This window comes from Syngnathus leptorhynchus, chromosome 2 (genome assembly GCF_054491065.1).
Source record: "Syngnathus leptorhynchus isolate UIUO chromosome 2, UIUO_Slep, whole genome shotgun sequence".
Lineage (NCBI taxonomy): Eukaryota > Metazoa > Chordata > Actinopteri > Syngnathiformes > Syngnathidae > Syngnathus > Syngnathus leptorhynchus.
Window position 1 is genome coordinate 1209815 of NC_141196.1, and position 15170 is coordinate 1224984.

The following is a 15170-nucleotide window of genomic DNA, read 5'->3' on the forward strand; positions in this document are numbered from 1 at the left end:
AGTAGTGAAATACGATTTGGGTTTCTGTATCATGCTGCGATTTGTGCACTTTATAGAACTACGCGTTTTAACGCTCGTTCCATTTACTTGGCAAAGCTGCCCCATCCAACATGGCGGACGTACTGATGGCCTCGACACAAGCACCCGCCATTTTAATTACATAACTACAAGGCGTTAACAAGACGTTAGTGCCGAAAGGTACGCGGAGGGTTACGGATTCACGAAGCCGGAAGTTATTACCAAACAGGCAGCCGAATTGGGAAAATAAGCGGAGGGTTACATTTGGGGTCTCGGCCGGAAGTAGCGTTACCAGACTTGATTACAGTTGTAATTTGCATAAGAAAACCGTATGGACCGTTTAAATGGATAGTGTGATCAATGTAGTCGTGCAATTTTTTTGCACATAAGCTGTTGTTGGCGCTAATGCTACATTAAATTGATTACCTATCCGGCCGATGAAAACCACAGAAGGAGAGCGGTCACGAGCCGAAAGTAGTCCCAGCCCAACCCCCACGTTAGCATTAGCGTCCGTCGCCATTTTCTAGTTTGACGATCGTGAAAGCTGAAAGAATTTCCAGGTAGGCCGTCGAAGCGCATTCGGGGAAAAAAATCAACTCTAACTGGCTAGTTAAAATAACAGAAAGTTCTCCGTTTTTTCCCAGTTCACCGTTAAACCGTGTAAGTGACGTCAAAGTGTGGCTAAATCGATAGCTCTCGCGTTCATTTACACGTGCGATGCGTTCAAAAGTATTGCACTGCTTTTGAAAAGCTCATTTATATATTTCCATTTTTAATATAAATTCGATATTGTTACATCGATCCAATTTTAAAGTGTGATTCAATCGTTTTTTTCTGGTTTAAAGTAATAAACGGGTGGGCCGCGACTCACTACTACCGCTGCTAAGGCGGCTATTGTGAAAGCTAAAGCTACTTTAGTGTCTCCTAAGCTAATGTTGAAGTCAAGACCGGCTATGGTAGCGTTTCTATTGTTTAATGTCATTAATGCTTGCAGTTGGACGATGAGGATATAACTGATTTAAATCCAGATCAGACAGCTGGGACTTCAGCGTCATTTTGCTAAGCTATTGTATTGTGCGCATGAGGTTCGACAATATGGCGCGAGGCTTAACACAAAAGAATTACCACTCATGCCTTGACGCTCGCTCACAGTTTTGCAGATGTGTTTTAAGTTTTCCAAAAGAAAGTATTACCATTACCTATCTTAAATTGACAAATTACACTATATGGGTGGGTCAGTAACGTGCCCTCCCCGATAAACATGGTTCATTACATTGTAATTCTAAGCACAGTCTATCCATCCATTATCCAAGCCGCTCATCCTCACAGCATCTTCTTTCTCCCTGCAGGAGTGAAGTGTAAAAAGTCACAATGGTAAAAATATTTGTGGGGAACTTGTCGCCCGAGACCACATCGGACGAACTCCGAGCACTCTTCTCGCAGTACGGAAAGATAGCAGAATGCTCCATTCTGAAGAGTTTTGGCTTTGTGCACATGGACAGCAAGGCAGAGGCAGAGGAAGCCATCCGCAACCTCCACCAGTACCAGCTGAATGGCCAGGCCATGAACGTGGAGCTTAGCCGTGGCAAGACGCGGGGCTCCACCAAGCTCCACGTAGGCAACATCGCCTGCACCAACCAGGAGCTTCGGGCCAAGTTTGAAGAGTACGGCGTGGTGGTGGAGTGTGACATAGTGAAAAACTATGCCTTTGTTCACATGGAACGCATGGAGGATGCCATGGAGGCCATTAATCAATTAGACAACACAGCTTTCAAAGGTGACCATTTGGGCTGGGCTTGTTGGGGGATGTCTTGTGTGATTTAAGTGTTTTGTGGTTTAAGAATCAACAGGTAAGTCTCGAGTATGCAACAGGTGAGTGAAACGTCATAGGCCAACAGCAAAGTAGGGCTGGGCGATTTAGCATCCATTCATTTGAGCATAATTGTAGTTCTGGGCGTGTCCTTGCTAATGTGCACTGCTTGCACGACTAATGAGTCTGCAAACGTACGGGCGCTTGTTTAATAAACGTCCCAGCTGGCAACTTGACTGACCCCTCTGGAGACCCTGTGGAAGGAAGCCAATTCGTTTTTGTTCAACATTTGAAATGAATGCTGAAGGGAATGTTTACGTTCACTTAACGGCAGCAATGAAAACGCATCGAGTTGATGCTAGGTCATTTCAAAGTGTGTTTGACAACACTAAAAGTCGAGCATATTTCAGAATGGGGGGGGGGGGGGATGCCCCCTTTTTAACATAAAAGCAGAGAGGGGAACGAGGATTAAAATTGGATTATTTTGAGGGTGGGAAATTTCCCCCTTTTATTTTGAGATCATATCGCCCAGCCGTACTGAAAAGCTATTGTTCTAAAGCTGCTATCCGTAATATTGCATCTTCTGTAAAGTTTGTTCGGTCCTACCTATTCTGGCCAGCAGAGGTGTTGATACTGAATAGAAATATTTATTTGGACTATTTTAGCACCTCATACTGGAATGTGCATGATGATCCGTGTTGCTTTTTGCATTGGTACGCGATCTGCGCGGGGCCCCAAACAAATTTGACAGAACTTTTGCCTACTTTGACCACATCTTACCTGCATGGTGGAAACACAGAACAGAGACCGAACGAACACGGGGTTGCGTGACTAATTTTCCTGAGCAGTCAACAGTCCCCAACAGTTTTTGCTTCCTTTTGTAATGTGAACTGCAGTTGAACAGCATTGCAATGTTGTTGATGTAATGGCCAAAACTGACATTAGACACCAAACTACACTCGCAGGTAGAAACAAGATCTGGCAAGTCACCGCCGAAGCGTTCTGATAGGAGTACAGTAATAACAATTTCATATTTACCAAAAGCGCGAAATCTTTTGCCAAACTGCAAGCTTGCGGAAATGTGTCAAACATCCACACGCTCCTTTTCTCTTCTGATTGTAATATAGTGACAGTGGCCAGGGCAATCAACTTTTTTCCTTGACAGTCGCACCGTGTTTGTGGTTCAGTGACAATTTACGGCAACGGCGAGCGTCGTCATTTTTTTGCGTAGCCGCGAGTCGGTAGGCGCGCGGCGGACGGTCGGTCGCCGGGTGTTTGACGGCGCGCCGGCGGCTAATTTGCTCACAGTTGTCGCGCGGTGTGCTGCGGGCCCGACTTTGGAAAAGTTACGGATTTCAGCTTTAATGTGTTGATGTGTTGTGATGATTAAATCTCGTGTTTGCATAATTTGGGAGTAGCCAAGCTGGATGTACAGATTTTTCTCTTTTCCATACTGATTGCAAACAAGTCCTTATTGAGTGTTTCTTTTCCAAGGCAAACTGATGAGCGTGAAGCTTTCGACTAGCCGCCTCCGTACTGCGCCGGGAATGGGAGACCGCTCGGGTTGTTATCGTTGCGGGCAGGAAGGCCACTGGTCCAAAGAATGCCCGCTAGATCAAAACGGCTTCCACAGAGACGGCTCAGAGCCAAACTCTGAAGCATTCGATCCCTCGAGATTTGACGGGCGTGCTCAGAACCGGGCTTATCAAGCGGGCTTCAGCGGCGCGGGAGCGGAATATGGTGCCGGCTACGTTCCTCTGCCCGGCGTTTCCCGTGGTGCCGGTCACAGCGGCAGCGCGGCGGCGTTCAGACCGGGTCCGGGCTACGACAACGCAGCGAGATTCGGGCCGCATCCAGCTTACGGCGTGCCCGCCGCCGGGGCCTACCAGACCGACGGCTCGTACTATGGCGCGGTGCCAGGCTACCCGGTGCGGCGGTCGCCTTACGAGGAGCGAGATCCGTACGGAGTTGTGGACTACTACGGGAAGTACAGGGCCAATATGTACGGCGCCGGTTATTTCGAGGACCAACGCGCCGCCGTGCCCACACCTGCTGCGACGGCCGCGCCCTCCACCACGGCTGTCCGTCCTCCGTCGTCTAGCGCCGACGCATATCAGGCCCCTCCTGCACCGGTCCCCCCATTCGTCACACGGGACCGGAGCCCGATTCGGAGGGCCGGCGCCGAGGGCGAAGGATACACGTATCCGGGCTCGCAGATCCCCACCGTTGCTACGACTGCCAATAAGTACTACCTCTAATTAGACGCGGGATCCCGGCGACGTTTGTCTCAGACGAGACAACGTGACAACTGGTAGTTGCTTAGCAAACGGCCACGAGTATGACCAAATTAGACACCCAGTTGGTTATGTCAAGACCAAAAAGAAAAAGAAAAAACCCCATTCAAGAGTGTCCCACCTTTTAATAGGCAAGAAAATCAGTGTGAATACATTACGTTCCACTCCATTTGAAAGTAGCAGCATTCTTTCCCTTTTTAGTGGTTCAGTCAGTGGAAGATTAATGCATGGTGCATGTATCTTGAGTTCTTTCTTTTCCCCATAGGCGAGCTTTTGAAATGTTTTTGCTTTTTCTTGCAGTTTTGAAACTAACAGTAGCTTCGCATATGAGGCATTTGTATCACGTGTAAATACTCTGCTTAAAATGCCTACGATTTAGTTTAGACTTGGATAGCGCAGCTTAACAGGCCTACCCATCTGTTTGAGTGGGAATGCCTCATTTTTTTCTTTTTCCCCTGCAGTATAATAGAAATGTTTCTGGGTTATAGTCAAATAAAACGTGGTATTGCATTGCTGTAAACACCCACTATTATTTTTCTCTCTCTCCATCAAATATTGATTCATTATATGGACACTTTCTTTGTTGTCGCCTCATAAATAAAACAGAAATAAGTCAACTTTTGGGTGTGTTTTTTGGAGTAGACTAATGCTACCCCTAGCCATCATATCACTCCAACAATCAAAGCTTGACTAACAATTGGACTTTTTTGTTTGTTTAATTCAATTCGTGAGCAGACAATACTATTGCTGATTTTTTTTTAACACGTCAGGATTAATTTAACAGTACTTTACTATAATTGTAAATATTGTGAGATCAGATGGGTCGTGACTCGACAAGCATTCACTCGTTTAAAATTGACAAGCTCGCACGAGATTTGAACCCTGAACCCTAAAACTTTGCGGCTGCCACTGTCATGGGAAAAAAAAGTTGTAGCCTCCAAAAAAGTTAAAATCATGAAAGTTTTCAAAACATTGTGCTGCTAAAGCAGAGCAAGCCAACGCTTCAGAACGTCGCTTGATTTATGTCATTATGACGTCATGTAGTAGGCGCTGCTCATGTCGACCAATAGGAGAGCGTCACACTGCTGCGTTCACTCCCTCCCGTGGGCGACAGTCTTTTGTGGTGTTTGAGCGCGGCGCCATTTTGATTTCTCGAAAAGAGGCTCGCGAAACTAACAGCGTGGGGCGTTCATCTCGTTATCAACACGTTCAGGTCGCCCCCTCCATTAACCAAGTGTTTTTTCGACAGCCGGTGGACGGGACCAGCCCAAAATGGCCACGGGCGCAAACGCAACTCCTTTGGGAAAGTTGCACCCCAGCATCGGCGCTAAACGAGGCTTCGACGCGGGGCCCGGCGCCGGCAACGGCATGATGCCTAGTACGGCGTCTGCCGCGTCCTTTGCGACCTTACAAGGATTCCCATCTCCGATGCCATCATCGACGGCTTTTGTGCAGACGCACCAGTTTAGCGCGCCGGCTGTGTTTTCGCCGCAGCCTCAACAGCAGCAGCAGCAGCAGCCGCCCGGCGGACAAGGTAAAGGCACAGCTTCTTGTTCAAGCTATGAGCAACGCGGGCGAGTTGACCACGCTAACGTGGCTAGTTAGCGCCATAGCGCGGAGCTAAACTCCGCCTTAGACCACAAAAACACGAGACATTTTATTCGTATTATTTGTCCTACATGTAGACTACATTCGTCCCAATACTTGACGTGGGTTCCGAACAGTTAACACATCCAATTCGGCTTTCCGCATTGTAATGGATTTGAATTCCGTTCCAGCGCAGACAAAAACTTTTCATTTCATAAAAAAAAAAAATACCGAGCCTCATATTGCTGAAAAACAAACAATTGGAAAAAATGTAACTTTAATTATAAGGCGTAATTTACTTTGGGCTAACGACTGCATATTCGTAGTAGGCGCGGCCATGTGACTGACGTTTGTTATATGCTCCATAGATGGATTTTATTTTTACTGTAGTTTTTTTGGGGGGATGATGGGGGGTGGGCAGACCCAGTTTAAGACATTTTGGGGGGTTTGCCTTTAGCATAAGTGTCAATTTGCCGCCCAGGTCAGTAAAGTTTGGGTTCTCAATTGTTCTCAAATTGTTGCTATTCTTTCATTTTCTGTATTTGTGATTTGAATTTTGGTATACTCGATCGATTGCATTACGGAGTTTTAGACTGAGCCATCACTGACGCATTTGCCTTGACCAGCACCCACAATGTTATTGACACTTGCACAGTTAAATGGAAATGAAAAGATATGCAACAGTTAGACATTGCTGTTTTTTGTTTTGTTTCTTTGTGTGTGTTTTTTTGTTGTTGTAGATTTCAGCCAGAAGAAACAAAGGAAGAAAAGCCGTTGGAGTAGTGAAACACCCGATCAGAAAACTGTCATTCCGGGTATGCCCACTGTCATCCCCCCTGGTCTGACCCGGGACCAAGAGAGAGCCTATATAGGTAATTTTTACGCCATATTTATTTTTTTAATCTCATATCATTTGTTGGAGTGATGTATAATGATTCCCTAGCACTTGTTTCAATCTAGAAAGTTAATCCTTACATGTCCTTTTTAAAATATATTCCATTTCTACACCATGCATCTAGATTGACTTTTGTTGATTCCGTTTTGACTAAACCACCCGAAGAAAAAGTGTCGCGGAACTGTGCGGTTTGCTTACCATTGGGCACCCATTAGCAAGTCGTAATGTCTGCTGAATGATGAAACGCCACCGCTTGCTGATATGTCTGTAAACTGCAGGTCACAGTTCACCGTCTTGCCTGACCGCCCCTTATCCCCCCCCCCCCCTCCAACAACACATCAATATGGTTCCTGTGCATGGAAGCTCATAATGTCCTTATTAACATGCTGAAGTTCCGCTTTGTCGTTTTTTTTTATTATGATTTAATGTTATCACCCGGGGTGGTCCGAGTGTGAGCAATGCTGCTTCAACGGCAAACCAATCGAGTGATTTGAAAATTTGCAAACCGAACCACCTAATAATCATTACAGCTACTCTGGGGCAAAAAGTCATTGTTGGGGGATTATTTAGATTAGAAGTGCCTTTCAGCAGCAGTGTAGCACCCGCACACTGCCTTCATGGGCCCTCGATGGGGTGTTCTGAAGCACACATGCGTGTCCTTTTCCTCCAGAACTGACATTGTTAGCGATGTCCAGTCATTGGTAATGGTTGTCTGTAGCTGCTATGTGAACATTCATTTTTGCCCACTTTTATGTTGTCACACTTGGCTGTTTCTTTTTGCCCATTCACTAATACGTACAATACAGGCTGTCCCAATAAGGCACTATTTATCCACTTCCTTCATTTGGACAGACGTGACGCCACAGCTTTTGGAATCTCGGGCTTCCCCATTGGTATTGAAGTAGCATTGCAGTAAAGAAAGATATTATATACAAACTGCAAAGCCGAAGTTGTCAAATGCTGCTTGCCTCGTGTCGTGGAACAAAAAAAAAAGGGGGGGGTGGGGGGAAGGAAGTGTGTAGTGACTTTTGGGACACCCTGTACAAAGGGGGGGGGGGATACCTTTGTAGGAGCAATGTGACAAGTAAAATCTGCCAATTTACTCTAGTGATATCCAGACAATTTTTATCATTGACTTTTTTTTTTTTAAAGAGGTGCACCGATTTTATGAGCCTGTGCCCCACAACCACACCCTCTGTAGAAATGGCCCTAAAATAGAAATAATTGAACTCTTATCAACTGAAGGAAATAAGGGGGATAAATGCAAACCAATGTGGTCGAGCAAATGCAGTCGGTGCATCTCTACTAATGGAAATGCCTTACCGGTAGTTATTAAAAAAAATATATCTATAAAAATGAAGACATAAAATGTACACAAATCATGAGCAGTTAGTTTCACAGAGACAGTTGAAACTAAGTGCTGCTACTTTGTGCTATTGGTAAAAAAAGAAAAAAGCTCCGACTTTCTCTGTGAAGCACACAAAAGGCTGTGTTCCGAATCACCGTAGCAGGATCCCACCATTTTAGTTCTCTGTGTCGTGAGCCGTGAGTAGCCGCTAGCCGCCCGCCGTAGAGTGGCAACAATGCAAAAAGTAGCCAACGGCAGAAAAGCATTGCATCAAAGTCAAAGTCCGCTTTATTGTCAATTTCTTCACATGCCAGGCACACAAAGAGATCAAAATTACGTTTCATCTCACCATGGCAGAAAAAAGACAGGTGTTTTTTGACGTCGATATTTGGTCAGCTTCAAACGTCACATCGTTGCATGGTATTTCTTCAATATTCATTAGCTGAACGGTGCAATGCGCCCAAATTGTGTTTGTAAACCATTTTTCAGTCAGCTGATGCTCAGTGAACTAAATGGTGGGAGTAGAGGTGTCAAAATTAATCCAATAATAAATTGATAATAAGTACATAAATTGAGGCATTTTTAATTCAAGATAATCCAAATCGTATGATTTCACTCTCTCCAAATGATCTGATTTCTCTACTAGTCTTTCGTGAAAGCAGATTGATTTGCTGTGTTTAACCCAAGTAAGACATTGGCAATCATCTTTTACTTTAGCAAACAATGACCATCATTTATTCTTGTGTGACATCGATTAGCTGAGAGTAATTGGTTTTTAATCACCAAATAATTCCAAATAAACAAAAAGATAAAATCAGTGTTCATACTAATGAAAGTGTGCCCGGTTATTTGATTAATCGGTGAAATAATCAATGATAGAGGTATTGGATGGTGATCGCCTTAGTAGGGAGCGAGCGAGCAAATGATTCTGAACACATCCACGCACTCAGTCATTGTGTTGTTGTTTTTGGTCCCGTTCCGACATAAATGTCAATGTTTACACGCTCGACGATTTCAGCCGAATCACTCTTGCGGTGATCGACGGTGAGATGTTTGACCTGGTTTTTGTCACGGTCCGAGATGAGCGCAATTGCTAATGTTAAGACGGGTCGAAAGTAACGTAAGGCTTTTTTTGCTTTTCACCTTTTTGTTTCCTCATAAACGAGCCAGACCGTGCTCTCGTTTTTTGCTGGTGTTGTCTTAACCACATTTCTCCCCATCCTTGTTTTTCTTTCCTAACCTGAATTCTTCCAGTCCAACTGCAGATCGAAGACCTGACACGTAAACTGCGTACAGGAGACCTGGGAATCCCTGTTAACCCTGAGGACAGGTCGGAAAAAGATTAAACCCATCAACAGTAACATTTTCTCTACCTTTATTGACTTACGTTTTTTGGAAGAAAAAAAAAAAAAAGTGCTCATTTTTATGACATTCCTATGTTGTGTTGTGGTTAGAATGAATCTCAGAATGTGTTAGACTTGACAGAAGTAGTTCTTCAAATCCTAAATGTAGACATTGATAGCTCCTCTTCATGGCTTGCATAGATTGTACGTCGAGGTTTGACACCGCAGTACAGTAAAAGATCTGACGAAATAATCCTATGTTTACTTAATATTTGAATATTTGCTCGGATTTTGAGTACTGTTATGTCAAAGTAATGATAGAATTTTTTTTTTTTTTCTCTTTTGGCCGGTAGTGGTTTTGTGTTACACTTCCTTCCGTAATGATTTTTTTCAAACAGGTTTGCCTCGACAAGCATTCAACAATTTAACACGTTGAGAGGAATTTGACTTTTTTTTTTTTATTTATAAACAACCAGACGGAAAGAGAGAGCAAGACGCACGTATGGCCTGTTGCTCCTCTCTTAGTGGACAGCTAGGGACAAGAATATCACTCTACATATTTGAGTTTAGCAGCTAAATTGAGTGTCCGCAACAGATGTCTCCACAGGAAGTGGCTTCCTCTTACAAGTGTGTCAACTTGACCTTTCCTCTATTAAGCAGTTTCTTAGTTTCTGCTCTCTTCCCAGGGAGCGAAAATCATTTGTGAGCCTGTTAGCATCACGACATTTTGCCGGCAAACTCTCGGAGACTTTTTATTGTCGCGAAAGTCTCTGTAGACATGTAATACAAACTCTCACCTAAACAGTCCAATTGGGTCCGCCAACAGCATCGATTTGAGCTCCCTTCCACGTCGGCCATCTTTATTTTTTCGTCCCAATCGCAGAGGCCGTGGTTCGGCCAAATGACAAGAGTAAATAAGTGAATGTCGTCCCCCATCTGTTAAAACAAAATCTCCTCTAACAAATCATACACTAGGGCCAAACAATATTGAAAAATATTTAAATTCCCTCAATATTGCGATTGTTTTGTTTTTTCAAACCCCCCCCCCGCCCACGTTCCACAAGCAATAAATTTATCTGTATTACAACGAGCAAGATGAGGTTTGTTATGCATAAGTCTTTTGGTCCTTTAGGTTAGACTTGAAATAATATGAAAGAGCGCTTTGAAAGACAGTTTTGTCGATTTGAATCATTTGACCTTGTAAACACCAACTTGCCGTCTTTTAAGCGCTCACGACGGCGACGTCGCAAATGGCCGGCAAACGAGCGTGACGGGAAACTCGAGTCGCTAAATCGAGGATAATTCCAGCAAGTCTGTGGCTTCATCACTTCAACTTTTCAGGTTTGATGAAACAATTACATGTAAGCATGTGGACTGCATTGCTTAAGCGGCGGCCAATTTATGGAGACAAGCGGCCGTTTTCACAGCAACCCAAAGGTTGATTTTTGCAGCTGCTGCATTGCCTCCTAATCTATTAGGACAATCAAGCGGAGGTGCCTCACCGCCGGCTGGACTTATTTTCATTATTTTTTTTTTATGTCTCCCTTCATGCGCTTCCCGTCCGTCCGTCACTTTGTGAACCAATGTGTCTCTCCGCCGGGAGAGCAAATGTAGGAAAAAGGTGGATGGCTATCTAATCCTAATTCCTTTGCTCTAACCCAAATTACCCCACGTCAACCTAACCCCTTTTTCAAGCACAGAGCCTCCCTAAGGCGGCAACGCAGGTTTTCAGCATCCACGGGGAGGTACGGACCTCTTCCGCCACGCCACGTGGGCACCGAGCGGCTCTCAGCGCCTCTGCTTAGGATTTCATTTTCCTCCCAACTTTTCTCTCTTTTAGGCCAACAATCCTGTATGCAGGTGTAACTATGGCCACGCGTTTTTGCTTAACAGTAACTCTGGTCACTCCCGATCTCATTGGACAGTGCGTGACCCGTGCGTCACCGCCCTATTCGTGAAGCAACAACAAACGTTAGACGTAGCAGTTGTGATTCACTAGATCCACATTTTATGCCATGACGTGATCCCACCTTGACAGTTAAAAAAAAGAAGGGGGAAGAGAGAAAAAAAAAAACAACCCGATGGTTTAGCCGTAGGTAGATGTTCTGATTACGTAATTGCCAATCGGCCCCGTTCAGGCGTAGGAGGAAAAAAAGGCGCTGACGGTTTTCCTCGTTGTCTCCCGTCTGACTGCAGGTCTCCCTCGCCGGAGCCCATCTACAACAGCGAGGGCAAGAGGCTGAACACGCGCGAGTATCGCACGCGCAAGAAGATCGAGGAGGAGCGACACGCCCTCATCACCGAAATGGTCGGACTCAACCCCGAGTTCAAACCGCCTGCGGATTATAAGTAGGTCCTCTCTGCTTCAAAAAAAAAAAAAATTCATTAAAATGCATAAATTATAGGAGGAGAAAAAAGTTTCATTTTATCATAAAGGAAAGATTCATACCTATTTAATTTTGTATGTAATTATATTGACAATTTATGTAATGTTAAATAAAAAATTGTCATATTGAGTAGTTAAAATTCTTCAACAATTGAAATAAAAACAATCCTTTTTCAGTTTGTATTTTCAACAATTATTTATCAAATAAAACCTGGTAAATGTTTGTATATATTTTCTTTTATTTACAATTAGGGTAGCAACTACCAATTCTTTTATCCGTTAATCTGGTGATTTTGTCCTGTAATGGTACCACAACGCAACTAAAGGGTCCATTTTTATGTCACTGAGTGTATGCTAACATCCCGCCCCCCCCCCTTTTGTGCAGACCACCAGCCACCAGAGTGAACGACAAAGTGATGATTCCTCAAGACGAATACCCCGAGATCAACTTTGTTGGTCTGCTTATTGGACCACGGTGAGTTTGAACCTTAGGGCTGAGTCTCTGTCATCTTTTGTGCGGTCTTATTTGCGTGCGTCTTCTTTCACCAGCGGTAACACCTTGAAGAACATTGAGAAAGAATGCTGTGCCAAAATCATGATCCGAGGCAAAGGCTCGGTGAAAGAGGGCAAGGTGGGCAGGAAGGACGGCCAGATGCTGCCCGGCGAGGACGAGCCTCTGCACGCTCTGGTCACGGCCAACACTATGGAGAATGTCAAGAAAGCCGTGGACCAGGTATTTACTTTGGACCTTTCGGCTTCCGGCGCCTGTCGCGTTAATCGACGATACGCCCTCAGATCCGCAATATCCTGAAGCAAGGCATCGAGACGCCCGAGGACCAGAACGACTTGCGCAAGATGCAGCTGAGAGAGCTCGCCAGGCTCAACGGCACGCTGAGGGAAGACGACAACAGGTTGGTTAAGGCCTCGGAAATGGGAAGATAGAGGAAACTATTTTGTCCAATGTATGAAGCGACAAGTGGGGAAAATCGGTATTGTATGTGAAATTTGAAAAGAAAGAGGAAAAAGTAGCTCCGAAATGTGTCCGCAGGATCCTGCGTCCTTGGCAGAACACGGAACCTCGCAGCATCACCAACACCACCCTGTGCACCAAGTGCGGCGGAGCGGGCCACATCTCCTCCGACTGCAAGTACACCAGGTAAGGACAAAATCCATCCGCTTTATGCCGACGTCCAAACCAAATGTCCTTGGCGTTTGTGCGGCGCAGTACCTTCGCTGCCCAAAGAGCGGCGGGCGGCGAGCCTCCCCAGTCGGCACAGGACAAAGCTCGTATGGACAAGGAGTACCTGTCGCTCATGGCCGAGCTGGGGGAAGCCCCGCTGCCGTCTTCCGGCGGGGGGCACTCCGGCGGGCAAGGAGGACCCCCTCGGCATTCTGCGCCCAACAGCAGCCAGGCACCGCCGGTATGTTTTTTAAAAAAAATTTTTTTATGTGTGTCCTGTTCCAATTGAGTTTGTTTCTGACGCATCACGTGTGTCTCTCGACAGAGCCGGCCTCCCTGGGTGGGCTCCAGCTCCAACGACAACAGGAACTACCACAGCATGCACGGAGGAGGCCCTCAACACTACCCTCCTCCAATGTCCAGCATGGGCATGCCCCCCAACCCAAACGGCATGCCTCCCCCGTGGATGCAACCTCCCCCTCCGCCCATGGGCCATGGCCCAGGACCCCACGGACACCACATGGGTGAGTCCGAGAACTCCCCCCTCGGACACGTTTGGTGCCTTCCGTTACCATATCGGGGTGTCTCCAGAAAGTCCACCAAAAATGCAAATATGCATCTCACTGATTTGATGGGAATAAAACCCAAACTTGAAAAGTAAATGTGACAATACGGAATGGCAAAATGTCTTTAGTTTGCGGTGTGCGCTGTGACTTTGAATGACCGCTTTCACGTGTGCCGCCACGTAACAACCGTTGTTGTCCTTTTCAGGCATGATGCCACCCCCGATGGGCATGATGCCACCTCCGCCACCTCCTCCCAACAGTCAGCCGCCGCCCCCTTCCGGTCCTTTGCCGCCGTGGCAACAGCAAGCTCCTCCGCCACCTCCCACGAGCAGCATGGCGACGAGCACGCCGATGCCGTGGCAACAGAGTAAGAACATAAGAAAACGGACACACTCTTTCATTCTCTGCTCACTCACCCCTGTCTTATTGCAGATACCCCCACCACATCCAGCCCTGGCACAGGCTCTCTCCCTCCATGGCAACAGCCACAGCAGCCCGTGGCCTCGGCACCCCAGCCCCCACCTCCGATGGGAGCCTCCATGGTACCGCCGCCCCCGGGAGTCCAGCCGCCCCCGGGAGTCCAGCCGCCCCTGCCTCCCGGTGCCCCACCTCCTCCGCCGCCGCCGCCCCCCGGCTCTGCCAGCATGATGTACGCCCCGCCGCCACCCCCGCCGCCAATGGACCCTTCCAACTTTGTCATGATGGGCATGGGGGTACCGGGCATGCCGCCGTTCGGTATGCCGCCGGCACCGCCGCCTCCCCCGCCCCAAAATTAAAATGTGAAGACAAGCGCCCACGTCACATCCGAAAGACTGAGGTCATATCTATATCCAGTGCTTTTTTATTTTATTTTATTTTATTTTATTTGGGTATGACATCAGGCAGGCAGGCAGGCAGGCAGACAAATACTTGGAACATTTCAGTCAGTTTGAAATCCAAAGTGTGAAACCAATAGCGGGCCATTCGGTATGATTGACAGATGCCCGGTGGGATGCGATGCGGTCGGCGACGAACACGCATTTCTAGTTTTGTACGGGTCCTCTATTGTCAACGTGCGTTTCTGACAGCTAGGATGTTAGTTCCCTTTGTTTAAATGAAAGAGTTGTTCTCTTTTTAAAGCTTGTATGAATGCAAAAGGCTCCATCTCTGTGTGTGTGTGTCTGTAAACACTCGTTCTCAGGCCTCAGTTCTGCAGTGATGCAGTTTTTTGTTTGTCTACTGAATAAAAACCTCAAAGGTTGACTTTGATGATTTGCGCCTTTCGTTTCAAGAATTGATTGTGTCTGGAGCGAAACGAGTTCTTGGCAAAGAGTAATATTTTTGTAATAAGATGTGACGTGTTTTAGTTTTTGAAGATTTGTCTGCATGTTTTTCAGTTGTGGCATTTGAGTTTGAACAGGGGTGAAAATTGGCCTCCAAATCCCTCCTGGACTATTTGAATGTTGAGAGTCAGACTTGATTTTTTTTTCTTTTTTCTCAAGACTCTTCACCAGTACGCCATAAAATAAAGCCCTACGGTTTACCTTGCTTTTGCAAGGCCAAACAAACCAAGTAATTGTAGTTCCAATGTTCTTCCGTCACTTGTTTAAATTAACTTGCTTGTTTAGAAATAAACTGATTCATTGGACTGAGTGATGCCTCATTACGAGATTTTTTTCTTTTTAAAGAATTTTCAGTATGTTCTATGCTATGCACCCCCACTCATCTACACAGTATATAAATTGTTAACTATTGTGTTACTAT

The 15170-nt window shown here is 45.9% G+C and overlaps 1 protein-coding gene across 3 annotated transcripts; it reads left to right on the forward strand.

Annotated features, from left to right (window-relative positions):
* Window positions 1–188: 188 nt before the first annotated feature.
* sf1 (splicing factor 1) lies at window positions 189–15059 on the forward strand. 3 transcript variants are annotated; one of them, XM_085906181.1, is made up of 14 exons: window positions 251–578; window positions 1368–1795; window positions 5372–5656; window positions 6450–6581; window positions 9207–9282; window positions 11492–11644; window positions 12067–12156; window positions 12231–12414; window positions 12477–12592; window positions 12730–12837; window positions 12907–13102; window positions 13187–13385; window positions 13633–13794; window positions 13860–15059. In XM_085906181.1, exons 2-14 carry the CDS (start codon window positions 1390–1392, stop codon window positions 14201–14203), a joined length of 2451 nt encoding a protein of 816 aa, XP_085762307.1. In that variant the 5' UTR covers window positions 251–578; window positions 1368–1389; the 3' UTR covers window positions 14204–15059. The 3 variants fall into 3 exon arrangements, with proteins under 3 accessions (XP_085762309.1, XP_085762307.1, XP_085762308.1); XM_085906182.1 differs by lacking the exon at window positions 251–578 and adding an exon at window positions 584–678; XM_085906183.1 differs by lacking the exons at window positions 6450–6581; window positions 9207–9282; window positions 11492–11644; ... (6 more) ...; window positions 13633–13794; window positions 13860–15059 and having other exon boundaries at window positions 189–578; window positions 3323–5398.
* The last annotated feature ends 111 nt before the right edge of the window (window positions 15060–15170 follow it).

Coding starts and splice junctions, on each gene's coding strand:
- sf1 (XM_085906181.1), top strand. CDS start 1,390: ATGGTAAAAATATTTGTGGGGAACTTGTCGCCCGAGACCACATCGGAC. Junction 9,283..11,491: donor CCTGTTAACCCTGAGGACAG/GTCGGAAAAAGA, acceptor GTCTGACTGCAG/GTCTCCCTCGCCGGAGCCCA. Junction 12,838..12,906: donor TCCGACTGCAAGTACACCAG/GTAAGGACAAAA, acceptor TGTGCGGCGCAG/TACCTTCGCTGCCCAAAGAG.